Source organism: Tripterygium wilfordii, chromosome 19 (assembly GCF_013401445.1).
Source record: "Tripterygium wilfordii isolate XIE 37 chromosome 19, ASM1340144v1, whole genome shotgun sequence".
Taxonomy (NCBI): domain Eukaryota; kingdom Viridiplantae; phylum Streptophyta; class Magnoliopsida; order Celastrales; family Celastraceae; genus Tripterygium; species Tripterygium wilfordii.
This window is the reverse complement of record NC_052250.1, coordinates 3,164,162-3,185,304: the sequence shown is the minus strand read 5'-3', so window position 1 is coordinate 3,185,304 and position 21,143 is coordinate 3,164,162. Positions and strand designations below refer to the sequence as shown.

The 21,143-nt window shown below is 36.0% G+C and overlaps 4 protein-coding genes and 1 pseudogene across 6 annotated transcripts; 3 read left to right on the top strand and 2 right to left on the bottom strand.

The window, feature by feature from the left end:
* Positions 1–393: 393 nt before the first annotated feature.
* Positions 394–2,225, bottom strand: LOC119985472 (annotated as a pseudogene).
* Positions 1,000–5,262, bottom strand: LOC119985079 (alpha-1,3/1,6-mannosyltransferase ALG2-like). 2 transcript variants are annotated; one of them, XR_005465042.1, is made up of 10 exons: positions 5,129–5,262; positions 4,653–4,769; positions 3,768–3,961; positions 3,580–3,685; positions 3,315–3,462; positions 3,043–3,182; positions 2,609–2,775; positions 2,119–2,520; positions 1,208–1,365; positions 1,000–1,134 (listed from the first exon to the last, which is right to left on the bottom strand). XR_005465042.1 is itself a non-coding variant. In XM_038829250.1 (8 exons), exons 1-8 carry the CDS (start codon positions 5,184–5,186, stop codon positions 2,227–2,229), a joined length of 1,224 nt encoding a protein of 407 aa, XP_038685178.1. In that variant the 5' UTR covers positions 5,187–5,262; the 3' UTR covers positions 1,931–2,226. The 2 variants fall into 2 exon arrangements, 1 of the variants encoding a protein (XP_038685178.1); XM_038829250.1 differs by lacking the exons at positions 1,000–1,134; positions 1,208–1,365 and having other exon boundaries at positions 1,931–2,520.
* Positions 5,263–8,717: 3,455 nt separating this feature from the next.
* Positions 8,718–15,482, top strand: LOC119985896 (sucrose transport protein SUC3-like). Its single transcript, XM_038830353.1, has 14 exons — positions 8,718–9,017; positions 9,897–9,962; positions 11,797–11,895; positions 11,982–12,046; positions 12,127–12,211; positions 12,327–12,360; positions 12,518–12,617; positions 12,866–12,941; positions 13,440–13,799; positions 14,008–14,151; positions 14,276–14,509; positions 14,601–14,664; positions 14,763–14,806; positions 14,984–15,482. The coding sequence occupies exons 1-14, from the start codon at positions 8,718–8,720 to the stop codon at positions 15,152–15,154; spliced, it is 1,842 nt and encodes a 613-aa protein (XP_038686281.1). The 3' UTR covers positions 15,155–15,482.
* A 1,257-nt stretch (positions 15,483–16,739) lies between these two features.
* LOC119985471 (serine carboxypeptidase-like 51) lies at positions 16,740–17,644 on the top strand. Its single transcript, XM_038829769.1, has 4 exons — positions 16,740–16,878; positions 17,008–17,060; positions 17,156–17,263; positions 17,363–17,644. Exons 1-4 carry the CDS (start codon positions 16,740–16,742, stop codon positions 17,642–17,644), a joined length of 582 nt encoding a protein of 193 aa, XP_038685697.1.
* On the top strand, positions 17,513–19,155 carry LOC119985898 (serine carboxypeptidase-like 51). Of its 2 annotated transcripts, XM_038830355.1 has the most exons (8): positions 17,513–17,725; positions 17,814–17,881; positions 17,983–18,088; positions 18,173–18,285; positions 18,384–18,453; positions 18,557–18,607; positions 18,689–18,741; positions 18,822–19,155. In XM_038830355.1, the coding sequence occupies exons 2-8, from the start codon at positions 17,841–17,843 to the stop codon at positions 19,042–19,044; spliced, it is 657 nt and encodes a 218-aa protein (XP_038686283.1). In that variant the 5' UTR covers positions 17,513–17,725; positions 17,814–17,840; the 3' UTR covers positions 19,045–19,155. The 2 variants fall into 2 exon arrangements, with proteins under 2 accessions (XP_038686283.1, XP_038686282.1); XM_038830354.1 differs by having other exon boundaries at positions 17,513–17,881.
* Positions 19,156–21,143: the final 1,988 nt, after the last annotated feature.

The window sequence follows — 21,143 nt, the reverse complement described above, 5'->3', positions numbered from 1 at the left end:
TTGGGCACCAAAATGGCCAGAGTCGGCCCTGCTTCTCTTCCTCTCAATACCCAACGAAGTTCCCCGCCAAGCATAGCATAAATGTTTTTAAACATAAAGGAGGTAAAATAAACAAAGGAAGTCCAAGTAAAACAAGTTTATTATTGATAAAAATGTTAGGTATCTATCCCAACCACTTCATCAAAAAGCCCTAAACCTGTGTTAGCAAACGCCAGACTAGCTCCTCAAACGTATTCAGTTGTCCCATGCTCGGTTTTATACCTTATATTAGGTCCCAGCTGGGCATGTAACATAGAATCCAATCTCTCAAAATTCATATGGTATAGCAAAAGCTACTTCAAGGATTAATAAGAAAGCCAGACATACATCTACTTCTGCTTAATGACAAGATGTTCAGGTATCCAGAGAATTTTGTTCTATCACAGGAGAATCAGACACAGTTGGTCCCTTCAGCAGGCCTCCAAATAACTAACCTGGATCGTAGTAAATTTCTACATCCTCAGCCCTCATAGATTCATCAACCTGTCAAAAGGAACAATGAATGGTAACAGAAAAGTTTTAAGACCTTATTTTGGTACTTCACTTGGAGTCCTTTTTAGCACCAAATAAACTAACCTTCATGATTCCAACTCCATAGAACTCAACCATGTCTCCAGTAAGGGCATGTCCTTTGAAAGAACCTTCAAAGTAGCCCCAGTGCCTAAACTTATATGCAACAACGACAGACAGTCCGGAATACACACTAATCACTTCCCATGCAAAACCACGAGGAAAAGCGGATTGAAAAGCATCGTGTGATGATTCAAAAGTCTCTTCATCTGGTTTGTAGAATTTGAACTTGTCTGGCGATGAATTCTTCAACAAGGCATTGTAGCTCCCTAGTCAACGAGTTTCATCCCCTGATAAGCCCTCTCGGCCTTTGTGTTGCGAAAACATGAAACATTAATGTTTTCAGAAATACAAAAAAGAAAAATGGAGTTTGTTCATTTGAAGTCGTACCTGTTAAACCATGAGCTTGAATTTTTCTGGGTTTATGGTTTTGAAGTATTGTAAGCAGGTCTTGTGAGAGAGTTCCATCTCCCATGATTTCACAGCATTTTGAACGGTTTCTTCTAGTGACCCTTTTGGCCATTCCTGCAGGTTACAATATATGTTATAAAAAGAATAAAGCACACAAACACAGAAGGAGAGAGAGCGACTTCACAACCTTAGTACGACCTTCAAAGAGCTTGTTTACAGCATCAAAAATAGGAGGGCCGCCATGACTCTATTGAGTGTTCTTTGCTTCTTCATCCAGGATGTACGGTACTTATCTCCAACAACTTTCATGTCTTCTACTGCCTTAGCTAAAGTTTCCACCTTCTCCTGAGTAGCCATATTTCCTGATAGTGAAGCAATGAAGGCAAGCTATCTACTTATAGAAAAATGTGTCCGTATGACTACACTAAAAATAGAAAATGAGCTGTGAGTGGGATGAAATCTATCAGATTGTCCCCATCCTAGTCATTGAATGCCAAGTTACCACCAATGTAAGTATCCTAAAACAACAGACTCATGACCTCAGATCAGCCATATACGTATATAAATGACCTCAATACACATGGCACTACCAAACTCATCCAGATTTTCAACTTCTGAAAAGAGGAACTTTAGCATGATAATTTCTCCACCAGTAGATCAATTCCATATATCAAAACTATGGACATTAGAGAATCATGAAAGAAAGATAAGAAGTTTTCAAACAACCACATGGGGCATGAAGAACAAGACATATCGAATAAGTAAATTTACATAAAAGGCCGCCTAAACAATGGAACCCAAAATGTACAAAATAAATCCGTAAAATCAGAGTAGTTTTACCTAAAAGGCTGCCTAAGCATTTAACAAATCCAAACTGCTCAGCATCAAGGATCAAAATATAAACATAATGTAGCAAATAACTTTTTATTTTTCATTTTGGAGTTCAAGTATAATTATTTCAACTACTGGAAGGTCAAATATAATAACAAACATAGCCTGCTACTGCTATCACACCTCTCTCAATAGTGCCCGAACTAGTACCTAGTAGATTAAGCCCACTCATTAATCATACATTAGAACTACAGCCTCTGAACTAACCTCAACTGATCAAGTTAACCCACCCTAACCGGCAATTGTCTCTTCATATTATCTCTGGTAAGACCATCCAGCCTTGTTCTGCCACTTGCTTCACTGTCTTCACCCATCTCAGTCCTGCTTACTCCTCGCAATATTAGTGAGAAACTGATTCAAATGCACCCCGAATGTCTTTGTGGAGAATGACTCTATGACATGCTGCCGGGCAAATCCACCCATTTTTCTTGCCGTTTCAGGATCCTGAAGGAGTTTAGCCATAGCTAAAGAGAACTCAAGGGGTGTAGGTTCACACAAAAATCCTGTGACTCCATCCTTAACTGTTTCAACAGGGCCTCCACTGTTGCATGCAATAACAGGTTTATAAGCTGCCATAGCCTCCAGAGGAACAATACCAAAGTGCTCATCCTACATAAATCAACAAATTTGTGGAAAAACTTCACTTTCACATTTCCAAATCTGATTACTTCTATCAGAATTTTAGATGGTACAAGACCTTTGGTGTATAAAGTACGCATAAACACTGGGAGAGGAGAGCATTTCTTTCAGCAGTTGAGCAGGATGTAATGAATTTAATTCGATGAGATACACCTTCCCTTTCTGCTAAGCTCTTGAGCTCCTCTAAGTACTCAACATTTTCTTTTAAACGCTTGTCATAACCACCTGAAACAATAGCACCATAAAATCACTCTCTTTTTGAATGGAAGCCAAGATACTTTGCCACTCAAACTAGTAAATCCAGAGTCATGTAGCATATAGTGAAAGCATGATATAGAATGCATATAAAATGGGTCCAGTTACCCAGCAAACGAGGTGAATTTCCTCTCATCACATGAAAATTAATTTCTTCTATAAAAAAACCTCAAAGTTAGTGTAAGCAACTAAGCATTTGTCAAATGTAGTACTTATGCAGAGATTTGCTGGGATTGCCTGCAATTGTCAAGGTAGTGTCAGCCAAGTTCTGCCTTTGAGGGACATCTGTCCCTAGATTCTGAAGAGCAGCAAATGCTGAAACTGCCAAATCTATGTTCTTTTTCCTTTCAAAGCGGTTGATAGAGAGAAAATTCAACCTGCACGAAGCGGTTAAAAGTCAAACTCTGAGCTCCAACCCAAAAAAAGACAGTTAACAAATGTTTTGTGTGGCCTTTTAAGAGCATGCCTAGAACTAGAAGATGTCAGAGATATACAAACTTGTTTCTTACTTGTAAGAATGTGATTCACCAAACTGATCCACATTGACAGCAGGATAGAGAACAGCTGGTCGAACCCCCCGTGCATGAAGATGTTTGAACGTATTTGCAAATGTCGATGCAGTAAATTTGCTATTAACAAGTATCATATCTGCCATTCCTGCAGCCCCCAGGAACAATTTGAGAAAAGACCATTAAGTTTACACTGCGAATGAAAAATATTTGGCCTTAAAAGATAATTTAAATGCATAGTATAACCACAATATGAGAAGCAGACCAGTCGTTAATTCTTCAATGAAGTCAATGGGCTTCCTGTAAAACCTCCTGAGAAGTGTTGTATGTTTTGCAAGCAGCAGATCCGGAAAATGGCAGTAAAACACTACCTGGATATGAGTATGTTAAACCATAAAATAGCCATGTAGCTACAACCTCCAATAAACAGTCTATTTATCATGCTATTAATACCTTTGATGACTTTTTAAGTTTCAAAAGTGGGATTACAACAGAGACCTGATCTGCTAGTATAGCATCGAATGATGGCCACATAAACAACAAACAGAGAGCAACAAAGATGCATCTTAGATATGCACATAGAGCATGAAGACGATAGAATATATGCCGAGGAAGGAAAGCACCATAAACTGTCACTGGAAAGATACCTGCACAGTAAATTGCAACTAACCATAGATGAGAAAAAATTTCACTTCTAAGAACCCGATTTAATCTGTATAAGAAAGGTGAAAGCAGTGGCGGAAATTTGAAGGTTGTTAAGAGAACTTAATAAGAAGAAGGCATAACAAATGAATTATGCTATAATGTATACAATCAAACTACTAGATGAATGCATGATATTTGCATTCAAGTATATTTCCAAGAAAACCAGTTGGTTTGGTAAACAACCAAGTGGATGGGAAAAATATATGTCGTCTTTCATTTCAATAAAGTATACTCATGGGTCCTTAAAAAGCTTAGATGGTGAGCTGTGAGCTCCTATATTGAATCCGTGAAACTAGACCGATGCATAGTGAGTGATTGCCTATTTGGCTGGCAAGGAGAATAATCAACTTTTAGCTAAATGATTACAGATTGTATTCTCCGGTTTCACTAACAAATTATCTATGAGGTCCAATACCCTTGGACCATTTTAATTTTGATTACAAGATTAAGTGAGGGTAAGGTATGAGTACATCTTACCTCTCCCCGACCCTGCCCACCACGGAAGTCTTGTTCATGGGTGTTGTTTACCTTTTTTATTTAGTCACGAGATATAAAAATATTTGCAACTAATAATAAAATGATAAAACTAAATGTAGGAGAACTACAAAATCAAAAAGAAACATGACCATTTACCAGAAAGCGTTTCTTCAAAACATCGGGTTTTATCGTAATGAGCTGTAAAAATATGAACACTGTGCCCATGAGATGCAAGTTCAACAGCTGCATCAACGACTAATCTCTCTGCCCCACCTACAGCTCAAAACAATGTTGTGGTGATATATCATTAACATAATATATATACACAGAAAAAGCTTCTGATCGTGCTTGATGTATACAAAACACAAGATACATAACCATTAACTTCATAACTTCACAAAAAAGATAATTGCAAAGCCTATGGATTCATAATTCAATTTCTTGAGTTGCTCTCACTCTTTTTACTAAAACCTCTCCCACAATTGTTGAAACAAAAGGGTAATTCATCAACAATGAAGTAGGGTTCTTGACTCAGCATCAGATGCAGAAATTTAAAAAGACAAACCAATACTTCCTACACAAAACAAATCACTCATCTTTGTGTTATTGAATCCAAAATAATGCAACAATACCTATTCCAAGATCGGGGTGAATGATCGCAATCTTAAGCTTTGAGCTTGCACTCTCCATTTCAGCCGCAATTGCCGTGTAAAATTCCTAATTTTGCAGAACATATTACCGGGTCAGGTCTAACCGGATCGGATTTTTCGACCGAGGTGAACCTGCCGCACTAGGCCCGGCCAAACAGCTCTTCACGGGCTGGGCCTGGTTTTCGGGCCCAGATGAGCCGCGTGCGAAGGTATATTTGAAAAAATTTAGTCACACCCCAGTTTTTACCGTTCGTACCCCGACTTCCGTTGACTTCAAATTGACTATGTCTTTTTTTAGAGCTCACCTCTTAACACCCCATCCACTCAACGTCTTCCACGAACCAAGCAGAGTGAGTGAGATCTGCACTTCTTTCAATCATTGTTCACGTCTTCGAGATCAATGGATGGCCGATCGAGCTGGTGGAGTCGAAGATCCTCTGCTTCAAGGCCTATGAGTCGATTTTGCTACTGGGACGACATCGATTTGCAGGAGTAGACATGCGGATCCGTGTCAACGGAGGCGGTCAAACCTCTCAGATCTACGTGATCCGACAGAGCATCGCAAGGGCAGGTATGATATGACTCTACGAGATTGGTTGCGTCGGGTCCGGAGGTGCCAATACAGACGTCGGGAAGACCAGAGGAGCAGGCATAGCTCTCGGCCGTAAAGCTTGGTAGATCTCCATCGACGCATCGAATTTTCTGGAGAAGAATTTGGGGACTCGAATTTTGCGGATTCCTCTTTTGTCTACTCCGGTGTTACTCAAGTCCTTGACTCGAAAGCGAGAAGGTATAAATTGCATGGTCAACTGAAGGAAAATGAGAATAATTTGGTGACTCTGTAGGTTCGGTGGTGCAACCCCGTTAGTCGTCCTCGTCAAGTTTTCTTGTGATTGTTGCTGCCTTGCTGGGTTGCGTAATCAAGGCAATAGCTTTCCAAATGAATTTGTTTATTGATCAATTTTTTTACATTCCCTTTTCGGGCATTATATTGCCTTTTCATGTTTGTGGTTGATCCTTTTGGAGCTTTGAGGCCGGGGAGAAAAGAGAGGCATTTCCATGTTTAACAGAGAAGGGGATGGAAAATTTGAAAATGGGTATGGAGAAATGAAATGGAGAAGGTAGTGGAGGAGGAAAGGAGCTCTATCCCCTGATTTTTTTTCACTAGGGAGTGTATTTATAAAATGTATGAGATTTTGTGTATTTTGGTGTCTTTATAAAAATTTGAAATTTTCAGGGACGACCTTTAATAAGAGTTGTCTTTAATAAAATTTGGGGTGTGACTAAAGCTCTCTGGTATATTTGTTATGCCTGGTGCGGCCCAAACGAGCCAGGCAACCTATTTTTTAAAAATATTTATAACTTAATGAAAAGTTTTGTTCTAATAAGAAAATTCAAATAAATTTATTCCATAAAAGTCGATAAAATTTAAAAACAATATTTTATAAATGATAAAAAATTATAAACATTTATTTTATTTTATTCATAGAAATACCTTAATTTTCTTATCTCCACCATTTGAAATCCAAATTGAAACTTTCTCCTTCGACGACTATTTGGGCCAGTCAATGGTGGCTAGATATGTGATACACTCATGTGGTGGTGCGTCGTGGCGAAGCGTCTCAAGCGAAAGGATTAGAAAAAAAAAATTCATAGTTGATTGAAGCTTCAAGGTCAAATTTTGATAGAATCAGCAGTTGACAGTGATGAATGATGACTGGGGGTTGGTCGTGGTGCTCTAGCACTTCATTTTGGTGGGTCGGCGGCCTTGATCGATGGCCGCCAACAGCAATGCACTATGCCATAAGATCTGCTAAGATGTTATCTATGTTGACCAGATGAAATGTTATGTGTTTGTTATTTGTTATCTATTTCTAATATACATTATCTGTTTTCTTGTTGATATCTTATTTTTACAATGGAGAAGGGAAATTGTTTGATGTACTTGTGAGATGTTAGGAAACCATAATAGGAAGACATGTAATGCTGCCATCTTTTTTTTTTTACGATTTTTTGTTATATTCGTGAATAGATAATATTTCATTATGAAAGGTTAACACTATTTTTTTTTAAATTGTAGATTGTTTATAATTTATGTTCTTTATAAATTTTTAGGCAAATGAGATTGATTTTTAAATATTGCCCCGACATGCTGGGCGGGGGCAGATCATGGCCGTCCCACCCCTCAAATCGGGACAATATTTAATCGCCGTCCCTGCCCAGTTATAACCCATGGGTCGCCACGGACCCCTCCACACAGAAATCTCTACCTATGAATCTTGAGAACTCTCACAAATATGACTAGTACTCATACCAACTAAGCTACTTAATCCTTTTTGTTTGAAGAAACACAATAACTAAATATATTATATTACAATAACCATTACTATTTATAATGAGATCTAAAAATAAAAACTTATCTTACGCATGTGGCGTGTGTATATATATACACATATAATTATTTTCTATATATATATATATGTATAGTGGGGCGGGGTGCGGGGCGGGTTGCGGGTCGTGTTGGGAGGCAGACCCATCCTCACCCCGCCCCGCATGCGGGTTGAGACTTTTTGCCCCATCTCCATCCCGCACAAGCCTAGGATCAGGAAAAATCTGAGCGGGTTGGGGTGAAGGAAACAAATAAAATTTCTATAGATCCAAAATAGATAACATACAAACAGAGCCGTCATAACCAGAACAAAGAGAAAAATAAAATACAAAAATGGAGGAAATGTGATGCACCTTTTCAAATATAAAACATATATAATATCAAATATTAAAAATAGATCAACGACTTTTCATTTTCGCTCTCTATTTCTCTCTATATCAAAACTCTGTGTTTGGAGATCTGTCTCTATCACAAGCGAAGGAAGAAGAAAAGGCCCAGATCACAATCACAAGAAAGAGGATAAGTGTGTTTTGTCATTTTTTTTTTCAATTTATCATTTTTGAAACCAAAATGATGTGTCCATAATTTTGGTGTCCGTAATTATTCATAATCTAGGTGGTATGAGGAAAATGTGAGACATCATTTTGTATTAAATGGTTTCTCACACTTTTTCTCATGCCACTTGGATTATGGATAATTATGAATATGTAAATTATGAACATGTAAATTATGAATATGTAGTGCTTTCGTTTTTTAAATACAAATATTGTATTTTGTCTTTTTATCTAATTCCCCTATCTTACAAAAAAAAAAGTCCAACTGATTTATATTTGACTTTGAAATTCAAAGAGATGTAACTCAATGTGATGCGAAAAACATCTAAACGATAATTCATCCGTTCACTCTGACTGGCAAATGGCAGCGCCGACGGTCCTGATCCTCCTAATGGCTAAGTCCATTTTCGCCATTGAGTGACGTTTACATTTTGTTCAAGCATGAAAACAACACAAAATTCCAATTCATAATCTCTGTATGATCGACCGAAGTTTGTCGTCAAAAATCGTAATCTCTGTCATTTCTGTTTCTCTAACCCTAAATTCAGATCCGCGTCGATCCCTACTTCCACCAGGGACTGTTACGAGGGGTTAATGCGTCAAAGATTTGATCTTGACAAACCGAGTCATGGCGGGTAAGAGTGATTCCGTCTCGATCAGGGTCCCGTACAGGAACTTGAAGAAAGATGTGGAGGTGGAAATGGTTGGTGTCGACGAGCCTGCCCATCGGGTTGAGCTTAATTCTCCTTCTTCTTCACCGTCTTCGTCGTCTTACAGGGTTGGTGGTGGCGCGTCTGACTCCTCTTCCCCGATTCCCATCCGATCTAAGCCATGTAGTATGATGACTCTCATTCTAAGTTGTATGGTAGCCGCCGGGGTTCAATTCGGTTGGGCCTTGCAGTTATCTCTTCTAACTCCTTACATTCAGGTATTGTTTGATTCTTACAACAGAGTGCGATTGTATATTCTTGGATACGTATTGGGATGATCTGGTTTGTCTCTTTTCTGCCTTTTGTTGTTTGGTGTGGTGACATATATGATGTAATGTACAATGACTACCACTGGGAAGGAAGTTGGATACGTAGTATTTATGTATTTGAGGGAGTAGTTGTAGGTGTCTTTAATCATTTTTCCATCATTTATAATTGTACTTATCCAAACTATCATAGCAGAATTTCACGAATTTTGTCTTTGATTGAATAGTCTCGGTTTTTTTATGTTATCCTTTCTCGTGTCAGTGCACAAAGCGAAGCTAGCACAACTCGCTTTGCTACTCTCATTCTTCGAGCGCATTTTATTTTTTTAGCCCAACACTCAACCTGTACAGATTTTGCAATTTTAACTTCGTAAGTATTCATTGGTTGCATAAAACCACTTCATCAAAGCAGTTTTAGTCCTATTTGCTACATCCTCCTAGATCCCTCCATCATTCTGAACTACATATTGACTTATTGAGGATAATTAAAATTCTCACTTTAAGTAACTCTTACCTGATTATTTTAATTGCTTTTCCATCTCCTCTCCTAGATTTACTGAATTTATGCTTCATTTTTTTTTTCTTAGACCTACTTATTTTAAGACCTTTGGATTCAGAAGCTTGTCTCCTTGGTTCCTTTTTCAAACCAACTGATACAGTCTCATCCACTAGTACTATGTCTTTCACTCTTTTGCAAATAACATGCAATATTGGAAATGTTTTGCCTTTTCTCATTTGTGCTCCCACATATCTTCCAACCTTGATCAGTTCTAATATTTTGATTGTTGTTGAGCTTTGCTAACTAAACTCTTCTTTGATTTATTTGTGCAGACACTTGGGATAGGGCATGCGTTTTCTTCATTTATTTGGCTTTGTGGTCCTATTACAGGCCTTGTGGTAGGTTATTGCCCCTGAGATTTTATTTCTTTCTGGCTGATTCACAGACAAGATTGCAGTGGTTAAGCACAGCTTTCCTGATGAAGACAGCTAAAATCTTTCAATCAATTTTAGTTTGCAACTTGGTTACTTGCAACCTGACATAATATTACTACTTATAATCAGCTGAAAAATTTTATAAAAAACCGACCAGTAGAAGTTGTAGCTCTGCCACAGAAATATGCATAGAAGTGTTTTCTTGAAAGGCAAGTTGCAATTTTCCATATTCATCTTTTTTTCCGTAGGTATATGCTTTGTGACAATTTTTCGACCCTTGACTCATTGCCTGCATGCCAAAGTAGTTGGGGTGAGCCATGTTAACTCTTTTCCTGCAATTCCAAATATTTCTTTGGTGTTTCAGTTTGAAACATGTGCCTTTGTGAGTGCATTGGTAAAGGGAAGATGTATATGACTCTGTTGTCATGTTACATATGCATCTGTTATATTTTATGACTGAAGTTGAATTGGTGCTGTAAATAATAATATTGAGTCTTCATAATGAATTGGGCTTGACCAAAAAATGCCTTACTAATGAGATAATTTCTTCCGGTTTGAAATATTTCATAAAATATCTAATCCGTAAATTATTGCCTTTCACATAATATGTGCTATATGAAGTTAGTTTTTTTTTTTTTTTTTTTTTTTAAAGTGGGTGGGCTGAGTGCTAGAGTTGCAGGGGTGCAACCTAGAGGCCAAAGGTTTTAATTTCTGAAAACAATGTCTCCACATATTATATGGGAGTAAGGTCTGCGTACATCATACTTGTCTTGTGCACTGGAGTTATTTACCTGTTAACTAGGCGGGATCCATGAATTTAGCAAAATTAAGAGAGATGTGATGATTTTGTTAGATAAAGACACAAAGGTACCTAAGAGGTTCAATGATTCAAATTTACAATGAGATTGAAGAGGATGCGCCTCTCAGAATCACAGTTGGTTATGAATCACTTTTAAATTTTTATGCAACCAGGAATATCCCACCCTCAAAGCTAAAGGATCATACACATATTCGTGCGTTATGGTTGATATTTTGTACTTTCATGAGAGGTTAAACGTTTAAAAGAAGAATATAGTGAAAATGAGAATATCGAGCTAGATTTGTGCGACACCAGAAACCATGAGATACTAAATGAATATGCTTAATTAAAGTTTGAAATAGTTCCAAGTGAGGATGAAATTAGAAAAATAATTTGAAGTTTGCTTGCATACAATGCAGGGACACAGCTGCCTTGGTGAGGAAATGTGACAGTGGTAACATAGAAATAGTATAATGTAGGTAAATGAAGAGGTAGGTTGAAAAAGAGTGGTACAAGTAATATGGAATGATTTGAATGCAGAAAAAATATTTGGGATTTTACATTGTTTGCTGTTGAACAACTTAGGGTCATTGTCTTAAGACTTTTACTTTATTTCTGAGTTCATTAGTGTTGACACTTATAGCTATGAACACCTGCACACAAGTGCATTTCCTCTTATGTTCATGGTTCTTGGGACTCGCACCTTGCATGCCTGAGGAGGTGAGTTTTGGACAGCTTGTTTTTGGTCCACTATTTTTCTGGTTATTTTCTCATTGGTTTGTAAGATCCAACTTCTTTCTAAGTCTTCTTTGTGCTCCTCCTTGGTGCTTTTAAAAAATCTTTTTTTTTTCCCGTTAAGTAGACTAAGATCTAACTTCTTCGTTTGTTGAACATTTTTGCTTTAAAATTCTAAATCTTTATTGTTTGCTTGGTAGTCTTCAAACATCATGTGCTTTTTCTTTATTATTCTGACCACAAAATGCTACTCACTGTATTTAGGTCCAACCTTGTGTTGGTATCTGGAGTGACAAATGCACTTCTAAATATGGAAGGAGGCGGCCATTTATTCTTGCAGGATCTCTAATGATCTCAATGGCTGTAAGCATTACTTATTATTGTACTTATCTGTTGAATTGTAGCTGTATTGCTTGCATATGACAGCTGAACTAATTGCTGTAATTTAGGTGATAATTATCGGATTTTCTGCAGACATTGGATATATAATAGGGGATACAAAAGAGCATTGCAGGTTTCATGTTGCCCTATCTAAAGTTGTCTTGATTTCATTGTACAGGTACAAGGCTAACCAATTTGTCTTTGTAACTGCAGCAAATTCAAAGGTACCCGAACAAGGGCTGCATTTGTCTTTGTTATAGGGTTTTGGATGCTGGATCTTGCAAACAATACAGTGCAGGTGAACTTGTTTAATAATCTCAGCATGGTCTATTTATTTGTTGATACGTGGAATTGATTGATATAACCTCCATAAAAAAGTTTTAAGTAAACAATGCACCACATTTTGTCTGTAGGGACCAGCTCGTGCTCTTCTGGCTGATCTATCAGGTGAATTTTTTTATTGCAACTCTCTTTCATATATTCGAGTTTGTACATTGATGTTCTCATCAAGGTCACCTGGTTGTGAAATCTAAATATTTATGCTTTCTGTTGGCTGCATTTTAATACTGCATTCATGTCAATGCAAAACTTGATGATTTCTCAGGCCCAGATCAACGGAATTCTGCAAATGCTGTTTTTTGCTCATGGATGGCTGTTGGAAACATCCTTGGATTTTCTGCTGGTGCCAGTGGAAATTGGCACAGGTGAGTTTTTTCCCTTGTGGCTTTCTGTGACATGGTCTCTCTGTAGTCTATACTTGGGAGGCATCATGGTGTTTATGTGTTTCAACTCTGCTTAGTCATGCCTATTCAATTGATATCAAGCCATCTAAACATAAAGAAAGTTAGCATCTTCCATAGCAGTTGCTTTGATGTAGTTTATTTTATTGAAATTTCATTATACATATGCAAGTTTTGGGTGGTTTCTTAGCTAGTCATTAATATCTGAGCAGGTGGTTTCCTTTCCTGAAGAGCAGAGCATGCTGTGAAGCTTGTGGAAATCTTAAAGCAGCCTTTCTTCTTGCAGTGGTTAGCTTTTCTTCTACGAGTCTCTGACATAGCTCTGTTTTATTTTATTGAAACTATTAATTGCACGGCTTGAGCCTTGATACTGGTCACTTGATGCACTTATAATTTTATGGGACTGTTAGGGTGCTCAATATATAAAATTTATGGCTACTTATTGCTCAGACATGGAAATCCAATTTTCCTGTGTGATCACATATGCTTAGGATTTGGATAAAGTTGCCTTGTAACCCTGCATCATTGTTACTTTCTGTATTTTTATTATTTATCCATAATGTTTGCTAATTGTTATGTGTCCTCTGGTTGATGTGGTTCATAAATGTACTCTAGAAGCTTTTGTAACTAATCTTCAACATCTTTTTACCACATGATTTTTTTCGTCTTGATTTTGATTGTTCAAAGCTTAAATTCTTGTGGTTTCTGTAGTTACCCAGTTTCCTTTTGGTCTCAACAATTCGTGTGATTCACTGAGTCTGAAAATTCTTTTGTTTATGTGTCCAGGCATTCCTAACACTCTGCACACTTGTGACTATATATTTCGCTGAGGAGGTTCCACTAACTCTAAAACAGCCTAACCGTCTATTGGATTCTGCTCCTTTATTGGACGGTCCAAAACAAAATGGACTTGAGCTCTCAACATTAAAGCAGGACGGTCAAGTTGTTGCCAACATGAATGGAAACAATATTGATGATGGCGATGAACAGGATGTTAATTCAAAGCAGATAAATCCAAAAACTGAGCCCAGCAAAAATGAAGGTTTCAACGATGGTCCTGGAGCTGTATTGGTCAATTTGTTGACAAGTTTAAGACACTTACCACCTGCAATGCACTCGGTGCTCATAGTTATGGCTCTTACTTGGGTAAGCGCTTCTGGGATCATCCATCACAATTTCTCCTTCAACTGATACCCTCAATATGCCTTTGTTCATTTGTTGATTGACAGGATACAGCATTTATTGACATATTCTTGTGTAGCTGATTTTCTCTTTTTTGAATGCAGCAGTGATCCTTTTTTTTTCTTTATTAGTCTAACTAAATCTTCAATTTTAACAATGTTCTCGCTGGCAGTTGTCCTGGTTCCCCTTCTTTCTCTTCGATACTGATTGGATGGGTAGAGAAGTTTATCATGGGGATCCAAAGGGGAATAGCTATGAAGAAGATTTGTACAATCAGGGAGTTAGAGAAGGTGCATTTGGTTTGCTGTTGAATTCAGTAAGAACTCGTTAAAAATTTAGAATCAGTTGTGTGTGTGTGTTTTTTTTCCCCTCTAAAATTTTGACATTCTTGATTCAAATTGTTGATATTACTTCATTAATTTAGTCTCTCTATTTTGTAGGTTGTTCTTGGCATAAGCTCTTTTTTCATTGAGCCCATGTGTCGACGGATTGGTTCAAGGCTCGTATGGGCGATTAGCAATTTTGTAGTTTTTGCTTGTATGGCAGGAACCGCAATCATTAGTTTGATTTCTATCAATGATTATTCTGAGAAGATTGAACATGTAATTGAAGGGAATCAAGCAATCAAGATTGCTTCCTTGGTTGTTTTCGCTCTTCTTGGCTTTCCTCTTGCTGTATGTATCATACATTTTGGCTCTGATCATCTGAATACATTTGCTTCCACCTTATGGTTACACAATCATGAATTGTTTGTTTGTCTTGCAGATTACTTATAGTGTCCCCTTTTCTGTCACAGCAGAATTGACTGCTGACTCAGGTGGTGGCCAAGGTCTGTGTCATTTATATATCCAACATGTATTTTTTACTATGCACGGTTTCTAAATAAAAAAACATAATTTTGAAAAAATTTGTTGCATTGCTATGCAGGATTGGCTATTGGTGTTCTGAATCTTGCGATTGTTATTCCACAGGTATGCAAAGTATTTTTCTTGTTTGGTCATTGTTCCTTGCGTTATAGATTTCCAATGTTTTTAACTTCCTGCTGCTTTGGTTGAAGGCAGTCTTTAACAGCACTGTTGAAGTGATTGTTTATGTTTATCGTCATTAAGTCACATTAAGCTGATGCCTTGTGTATTTTTACTTTTTAGATGATTGTGTCCCTTGGGGCGGGTCCATGGGATGCTTTATTTGGAGGAGGAAATATACCTGCCTTCGTTTTGGCTTCCTTCAGTGCGTTTGCAGCTGGTGTTATTGCAACCCTCAAGCTGCCCAATCTTTCAAGCCATTCTTTCGAGTCATCTGGTTTTCATTTTGGCTGAAAGTCATATAAGCCTCATTACTATGGTTAAAGCCTTCACAATCAACCCAACGGAACGACCTTGCTCGTCAACATACTTGTAGATGGATGGCCGTAAAATTTTGCAGAATGTATATTTATGTTGTCATGAAGATGACACATTACATATTCAGTCAGGTCGTTTCTTTCTTTTTTTTTAAACACAGTATCAGGCATGTGTACCAATTATCTAGAGGTGAAAAGGCCATTTCCTTTCGGAAGCATGTTTCTGCATACAACAACAGGTGATTAGCCTGCATTTCTTGTTATAGAAAATTGATTTTAAACTTGTGTTGGGAAATTCCTTTTGACATAGTAATGTGTCCTTCCATTCATGCTAGGTGACCCTAGTGATTAGTGACATAGTATTTGGGAAAATATTTTGTATTTTCCAGTGTGGGAAAATCCATTTTTTAAAAGATTGGATGTCATTTTCCATTCCCCTTCTCGTCCTATAAGTTGCTCCACACGACTCTGGAAATCTGCGACCTAAAAATCCTCCGATTTGGAGCTCGAGATCTTCACAAATCTTGACGGAAGTCCTCCAGGCCTGGAGCTTCAGATCTTCACAAATCTTGACGTAAGTTGCTGATATAGCTCATGAGTGATTCGGATCAATAATTTTTTCCTTATCATTCTCACTGCTCCTTTGAGCAACAAGATCCTTTCGCAAAGTAAGCACCTCTTTTTCTCTTCTACTTTGGTTGTTCACTTTTTACCCTCTAGAGATCATTAGATATAGAATATTTTCAAGAAATTTGTGTTTGAGGGATTCACTCATCAGATCTTTCAACATTTACTCCTGGGTTTTGAGGGATTTAAAGGGTTTAATATTTTAAAATGGAATTCATGTTTGAAGTAGTGGACATGAAAAGAAAATGAGTGAGTGACTGCAGAGACAGATTTTGATTTTCTTCTACTAGATTCTTCTTAGACTTCGGCGTTATTTTATCATGAAAAATAAGTGAATGAGTTTATTCGACCTGCTCACTTCCGTGGAGGAATCAAGAGTCTTATTTCTCCTGTATGAGTTTTGGCCCAGTCTTACTTGTTGTTGGTGTAGTCCAAGCTGATTTGGTGGCATGAGATTTACACTCATTCAACTGTCCGAAGAATATGATGGATTGAGTTGTTTCCCGTCACAAAAAAAATGTAAACACCTCAATTTGTCCACACTTCTCCCTTTCTCTTATTGTTTTTGATCTATTCTTCACTTCATCATCATAGTGCAAATTTGATCGTACTCTAGGTTGTCCAAGTAGTAGGGCTGCCTTAAAAAATTGTATCAAGCTGAACCGACCGTCGAACCAATCAACTGGTCAATTATTATCAAATATATGTTAGTGAAGACCGATCAAAAAAACTGATCAAACCGATAATAACCTACCAAATGATCAGTTAATTTTTTGTCCAGAAAAAACTGAAAAATTTAAACCAACCAAAATTGTCCGTGGACACCCCTACCAAACTAGTCACAAAGGTACTATTTTACCAAGTGATTGGGTGTACTAAGTTTTAATTTCGAGTATATGTATAAAATTAACAAATTCCTCTTGAACATAATTGAGATGGAGAAACCTTCCCTTGTATGCCTGTTCCTTGTATTTTCATTCACTTTACAACATTCATATAGGACTGTTGCAACAACAACTACAACAAGTTGTGATCAACGATTAGAAACATGGGGTTATGTTGAAGTTCTAAACAGTATGTTAATATTTTAATTTTGGTACGCTATTCAATCTCTTTTATTTATAAATTATTATATATTTTTTACTCTACTACGATATATAGAGGTCCATTTATTCTGATGGCATTATAAGAGTTCTTACAAAGGTGAAGATCCATCCGCAATATGGCCAATAATTTTATGGCTTCAAGGAGGCCCGGTAAGTATCCTCTTGGGAAAACATAAGCCAAAAATTAAGTTGCAATTCAAGTTCATAGTGTGAATAACTTTGTATTGAATTTGATATATTATCAGGGAGGTTCAGGAGTTGCAATTGGAAATTTCTTAGATATAGGACCATTAGATCAACATTTAAAGGCTCGTCAATATACGTGGCTTCGAAAAGCAGATCTCTTATTTGTGGTATAATTTTAATACTTTGATTCTTTTTTCACCCCTCTCCAAAAAATGCATTCCAAATATATAGAAAAAGTAACTACTTATAGTGAATATGAAATTTAGGATAGTCCAGTCGAAACAGGCTTCAGTTACGTCGATGATGACACCTTGTTGGCTACAAGTGATGAAGAGGCAGCAACTGAGTTACTTTTCTTGTTGAAGAATCTCTTCAACAGATTTGAATTCCTCCAGAAAAGTACTCTTTTTATATTCGGAGAGTCATATGGAGGAAAAATTACAGTTACTCTTGGTTTAGCAATTGTTAAAGCTATTCATGACAAAGAGTTAACGCTTACACTTGGCGGTAACATATATACGAATTCACTTAACTACTATCAAGCCTAAGTCTAGTATAAATATTATTGTTTCATATTAATTACAGGAGTTGTTTTAGGAGACAGCTAGATTTCTCCTGAAGATTTTGTGGTAGGTAAAAAGTAGAAACTATTTACACAATATTATTGCTCAATAATCTTTCGGACACTAATGGATTAATCTATGAACTAAAATGCAGTTTTCATGGGGACCTCTTCTAAAAGATATGTCTCGTCTCGACAACAAGGGTTTAAAGAAATCAAACGAGTTTAGTAATTTTGAATTTCTAAACAATCTACTAAACATCTTGTGCATATAAATTTATCATAGTGGTTTAGTTTAACATACGGTTCCATTTATGATGGCAGTTTGGCTAAAAAAATAAAGGACCATCTTGAGAAACATGAATATAAAAATGCAGCTTTAACATCAGATGATCTACAAAATATAATTCTTGAGCACAGTAATGATGTGGTACGTTTCGTAGTTCACATACACACATATATACATACGTTTATATATATTTGTTAACTACAATTAATCACATAAATAATACAGAGTTTCTATGATTTATTGGCGGATCGTGGTACTAAGGGCATCAGTTTTGACATTCCTGGCTTAATGAATGGCTTTATTAGAAAGAAACTAAACATTATTCCTGAGGATATAATGTAAGTTAAAATATTAATGTGTATATTTTATGTTAATTAATCATGACTTATATCATCAGACAAATGGCTGGGCTGATATATGCTTTGTTCATGAATAGTTGGAAAGAACAAATCGAAAAATTTCGTAATGCCTTTCGTGAAGAGTTCATGAAACCTAGAATTGACGAGGTAAATATCCATAATATTGTAGGAGTAATTAAGTAATCCAATATAATAACTCTCTTATGTTACTTTTAATTCTTACATTAAATTCGTTAATTTTTTTTTGCAGGTTGACGAGTTGTTAGCGAAAGGCGTGAGTGTCACCGTATACAATGGACAAGTACAAATTATTTTCATTTTTTTATTCATTGGTTATAGATTTATTATTGGTAACTCATAATTAAAGTTACTATTGTGATAGCTTGATCTCATATGCTCAACCAAAGGAGCAGAAGCATGGGTCGAGAAACTTAGGTAAAAATTAAATTTATATCTTCATCGAGTAAAAATTACGTTCTTTTATTATTATTTAATGAATATTGCATATGAATCAGGTGGAATGGCTTGGAATCTTATTTAAACTTGGATCGTGATCCAATATATGACAAAAATGACATGACAATAACTAAAGGATTTCGAAGAAAATATGAAAACTTTACTTTCTATTGGATTTTAATGTCTGGTCATAATGTAAATACTCCATCTTCAACACAATATTGCTATTATAGTTTGAGCTTACATTTATTGAAAACTCTCTCTTCCGAACCTAAAAATTAAATTACTATTGAATTTGTGACAGATAGCACAGTATCAGCCGCGTATTGCTTTACAGATGGTGGGAGAAATTACTAAATCCCCTAGTCATTTCTAGTAAAGTACCAATGCCAACGACCGTGAATCGTATTGATGTTGTATTTATGGAGAATTTTGATTGACATGGTGATTGAGGGGTATAATGGCAAATAAAGTCATCATCAACCGTGTCAGATTGAGTTGAAAATTGCATTGTTGCTTTCAAATGGCTATTTTGGTTTTATGAGTATTGTTATTTCCTTTTGACTTTTTTTTCCAATTGACTTGAGTTTTATCCTGTTTACTATTTAAGGTTATAACCCTCAACAAATATGAATGCTATTTTCTTGGAGTTGAATAAAATTGCAAAGTTGAGGCCAGCTTTTGTTTCCAATGATCGACATTGGTATTATTTTAGAAACAATAAAGTGTTGAAGTCATAAATTTAATTTTCACGAATCATTAGATATACGTAGACTGTTCCTTTCTTCACGATGCCTGCATCAGTATACACTATACAACAACTAATATCATCGCATTAGCTAACAAAGAATAAAAATTACAAATTTGTAATGTAATCTATATCTATACAATTATATAAACCTGAAGCTGAGAGAAAGTATTGTTCATTTAAGTGTATATACAATTAAGTTTAAGTATTATATAATTGTATATTATATAATTATATACAATTATATAATTATATATAATTGTATATTATATATTATATATTATATAAATACTCTAATATGACCTAAATCTCCCATCAATCACTATTTCATACTTAAACTTTCTAATAAATTATAATTCTTTGAGGCCAAGATTAACCCAGATGACAAGATATTTTGGGAGAATGGCATATATGATTAAAAAAACACACACCTCATTTTCTTCTGAGTTTTTTATATTTATTTTCAAATTGCACAACTTGCAAACACACAATTGGACATCAAATAATTAAGTACACCATCCTCATTTTACCTTATACAATTATATAAACCTGAAGCTGAGAGAAATAGTGATTGATGGGAGATTTAGGTCATATTAGAGTATTGTTCATTTAAGTTTAAGTATTATATACAATTATATTATATATATACATATATATAATATATAATATATATGTGTATATATAACTTACGGGCTTTTAGAATTTTTTATTTAAAGTGGTAATAGGTTGGAGTAAAACTTCTCATTACTTTTTATTACCCAGGTCCCCCCACTAGTAAACTTTATGTGTAAAAAATAAGCTCAATTACTAAAATTTATTACAGGAATAAAAGTTATACTGACATAACAAACACAAGTAAATTTAAAATTTAATTACCCTTGTAACCATTACACCCCATTACCCCCCGTACCAAACGCACCATTGGTGGTAAAAGAATGAAATGACATGAGAGATCATACTCAGCACTAGCTAATGAATATGGTTTGTGAGCCTTTCGAAAATGTCATAGTTTTAAGAATGCGGCATTTACTATCTCTAAAATTGAGATGGTTATGAGAATGTGGCAGGTTATGTATCTAAGACCCATTATTACTTGTAATTGTGATATGTGTCATCTTTCATCATATTGATCACATATTACTTTCACTCCATGGTGGAATACCTAAAATATCACTTTTTGTTTTGTTCATTAGTTTATTTTAATGTTCACAGAACCAATATAAGAAAAACAAAGATTATGAGTCTATATGGAGTTCTCTTAAAAAAGTTTTCAACATTTCATCACTGAAACATATGCATCGTTCCAATTAAATTCTAGCTATATCATAAGCCCTTATCCTGCTATCTGCTACTCAGCTAATGATTTCCATCTCAAATCTCTAAAACTATATTAAGACATATAACTACTGGTAACTGAAAATAAAAAAGCTCACAAGATTAGTTAAACCTATCCACCAGCTCATCTCTACACAAAAGACAATAACAATCCCATGTCGGATGATCAAAAACAAGATCACCCGCCGCAAACTCCCTTTCAGACCAATGCTTGTTGGCCTGGTTTTGTATTCTTACTTGGGCTAATTGGAGATTATGCCTGAGCATGTCCAGCATATTATATTATCCCTTTCTAGCA

Coding starts and splice junctions, on each gene's coding strand:
- LOC119985471 (XM_038829769.1), top strand. CDS start 16,740: ATGGAGAAACCTTCCCTTGTATGCCTGTTCCTTGTATTTTCATTCACT. Junction 16,879..17,007: donor TTATGTTGAAGTTCTAAACA/GTATGTTAATAT, acceptor GTTCTTACAAAG/GTGAAGATCCATCCGCAATA. Junction 17,264..17,362: donor AAGCAGATCTCTTATTTGTG/GTATAATTTTAA, acceptor TATGAAATTTAG/GATAGTCCAGTCGAAACAGG.
- LOC119985898 (XM_038830354.1), top strand. CDS start 17,808: ATGCAGTTTTCATGGGGACCTCTTCTAAAAGATATGTCTCGTCTCGAC. Junction 18,089..18,172: donor TTGAGCACAGTAATGATGTG/GTACGTTTCGTA, acceptor TAAATAATACAG/AGTTTCTATGATTTATTGGC. Junction 18,742..18,821: donor GCATGGGTCGAGAAACTTAG/GTAAAAATTAAA, acceptor CATATGAATCAG/GTGGAATGGCTTGGAATCTT.
- LOC119985896 (XM_038830353.1), top strand. CDS start 8,718: ATGGCGGGTAAGAGTGATTCCGTCTCGATCAGGGTCCCGTACAGGAAC. Junction 11,896..11,981: donor CTCTAATGATCTCAATGGCT/GTAAGCATTACT, acceptor GCTGTAATTTAG/GTGATAATTATCGGATTTTC. Junction 12,618..12,865: donor GCCAGTGGAAATTGGCACAG/GTGAGTTTTTTC, acceptor ATATCTGAGCAG/GTGGTTTCCTTTCCTGAAGA.
- LOC119985079 (XM_038829250.1), bottom strand. CDS start 5,186: ATGGAGAGTGCAAGCTCAAAGCTTAAGATTGCGATCATTCACCCCGAT. Junction 4,770..5,128: donor TCACCCCGATCTTGGAATAG/GTATTGTTGCAT, acceptor TTTGAGCTGTAG/GTGGGGCAGAGAGATTAGTC. Junction 2,776..3,042: donor CACTACCTTGACAATTGCAG/GCAATCCCAGCA, acceptor CTATTGTTTCAG/GTGGTTATGACAAGCGTTTA.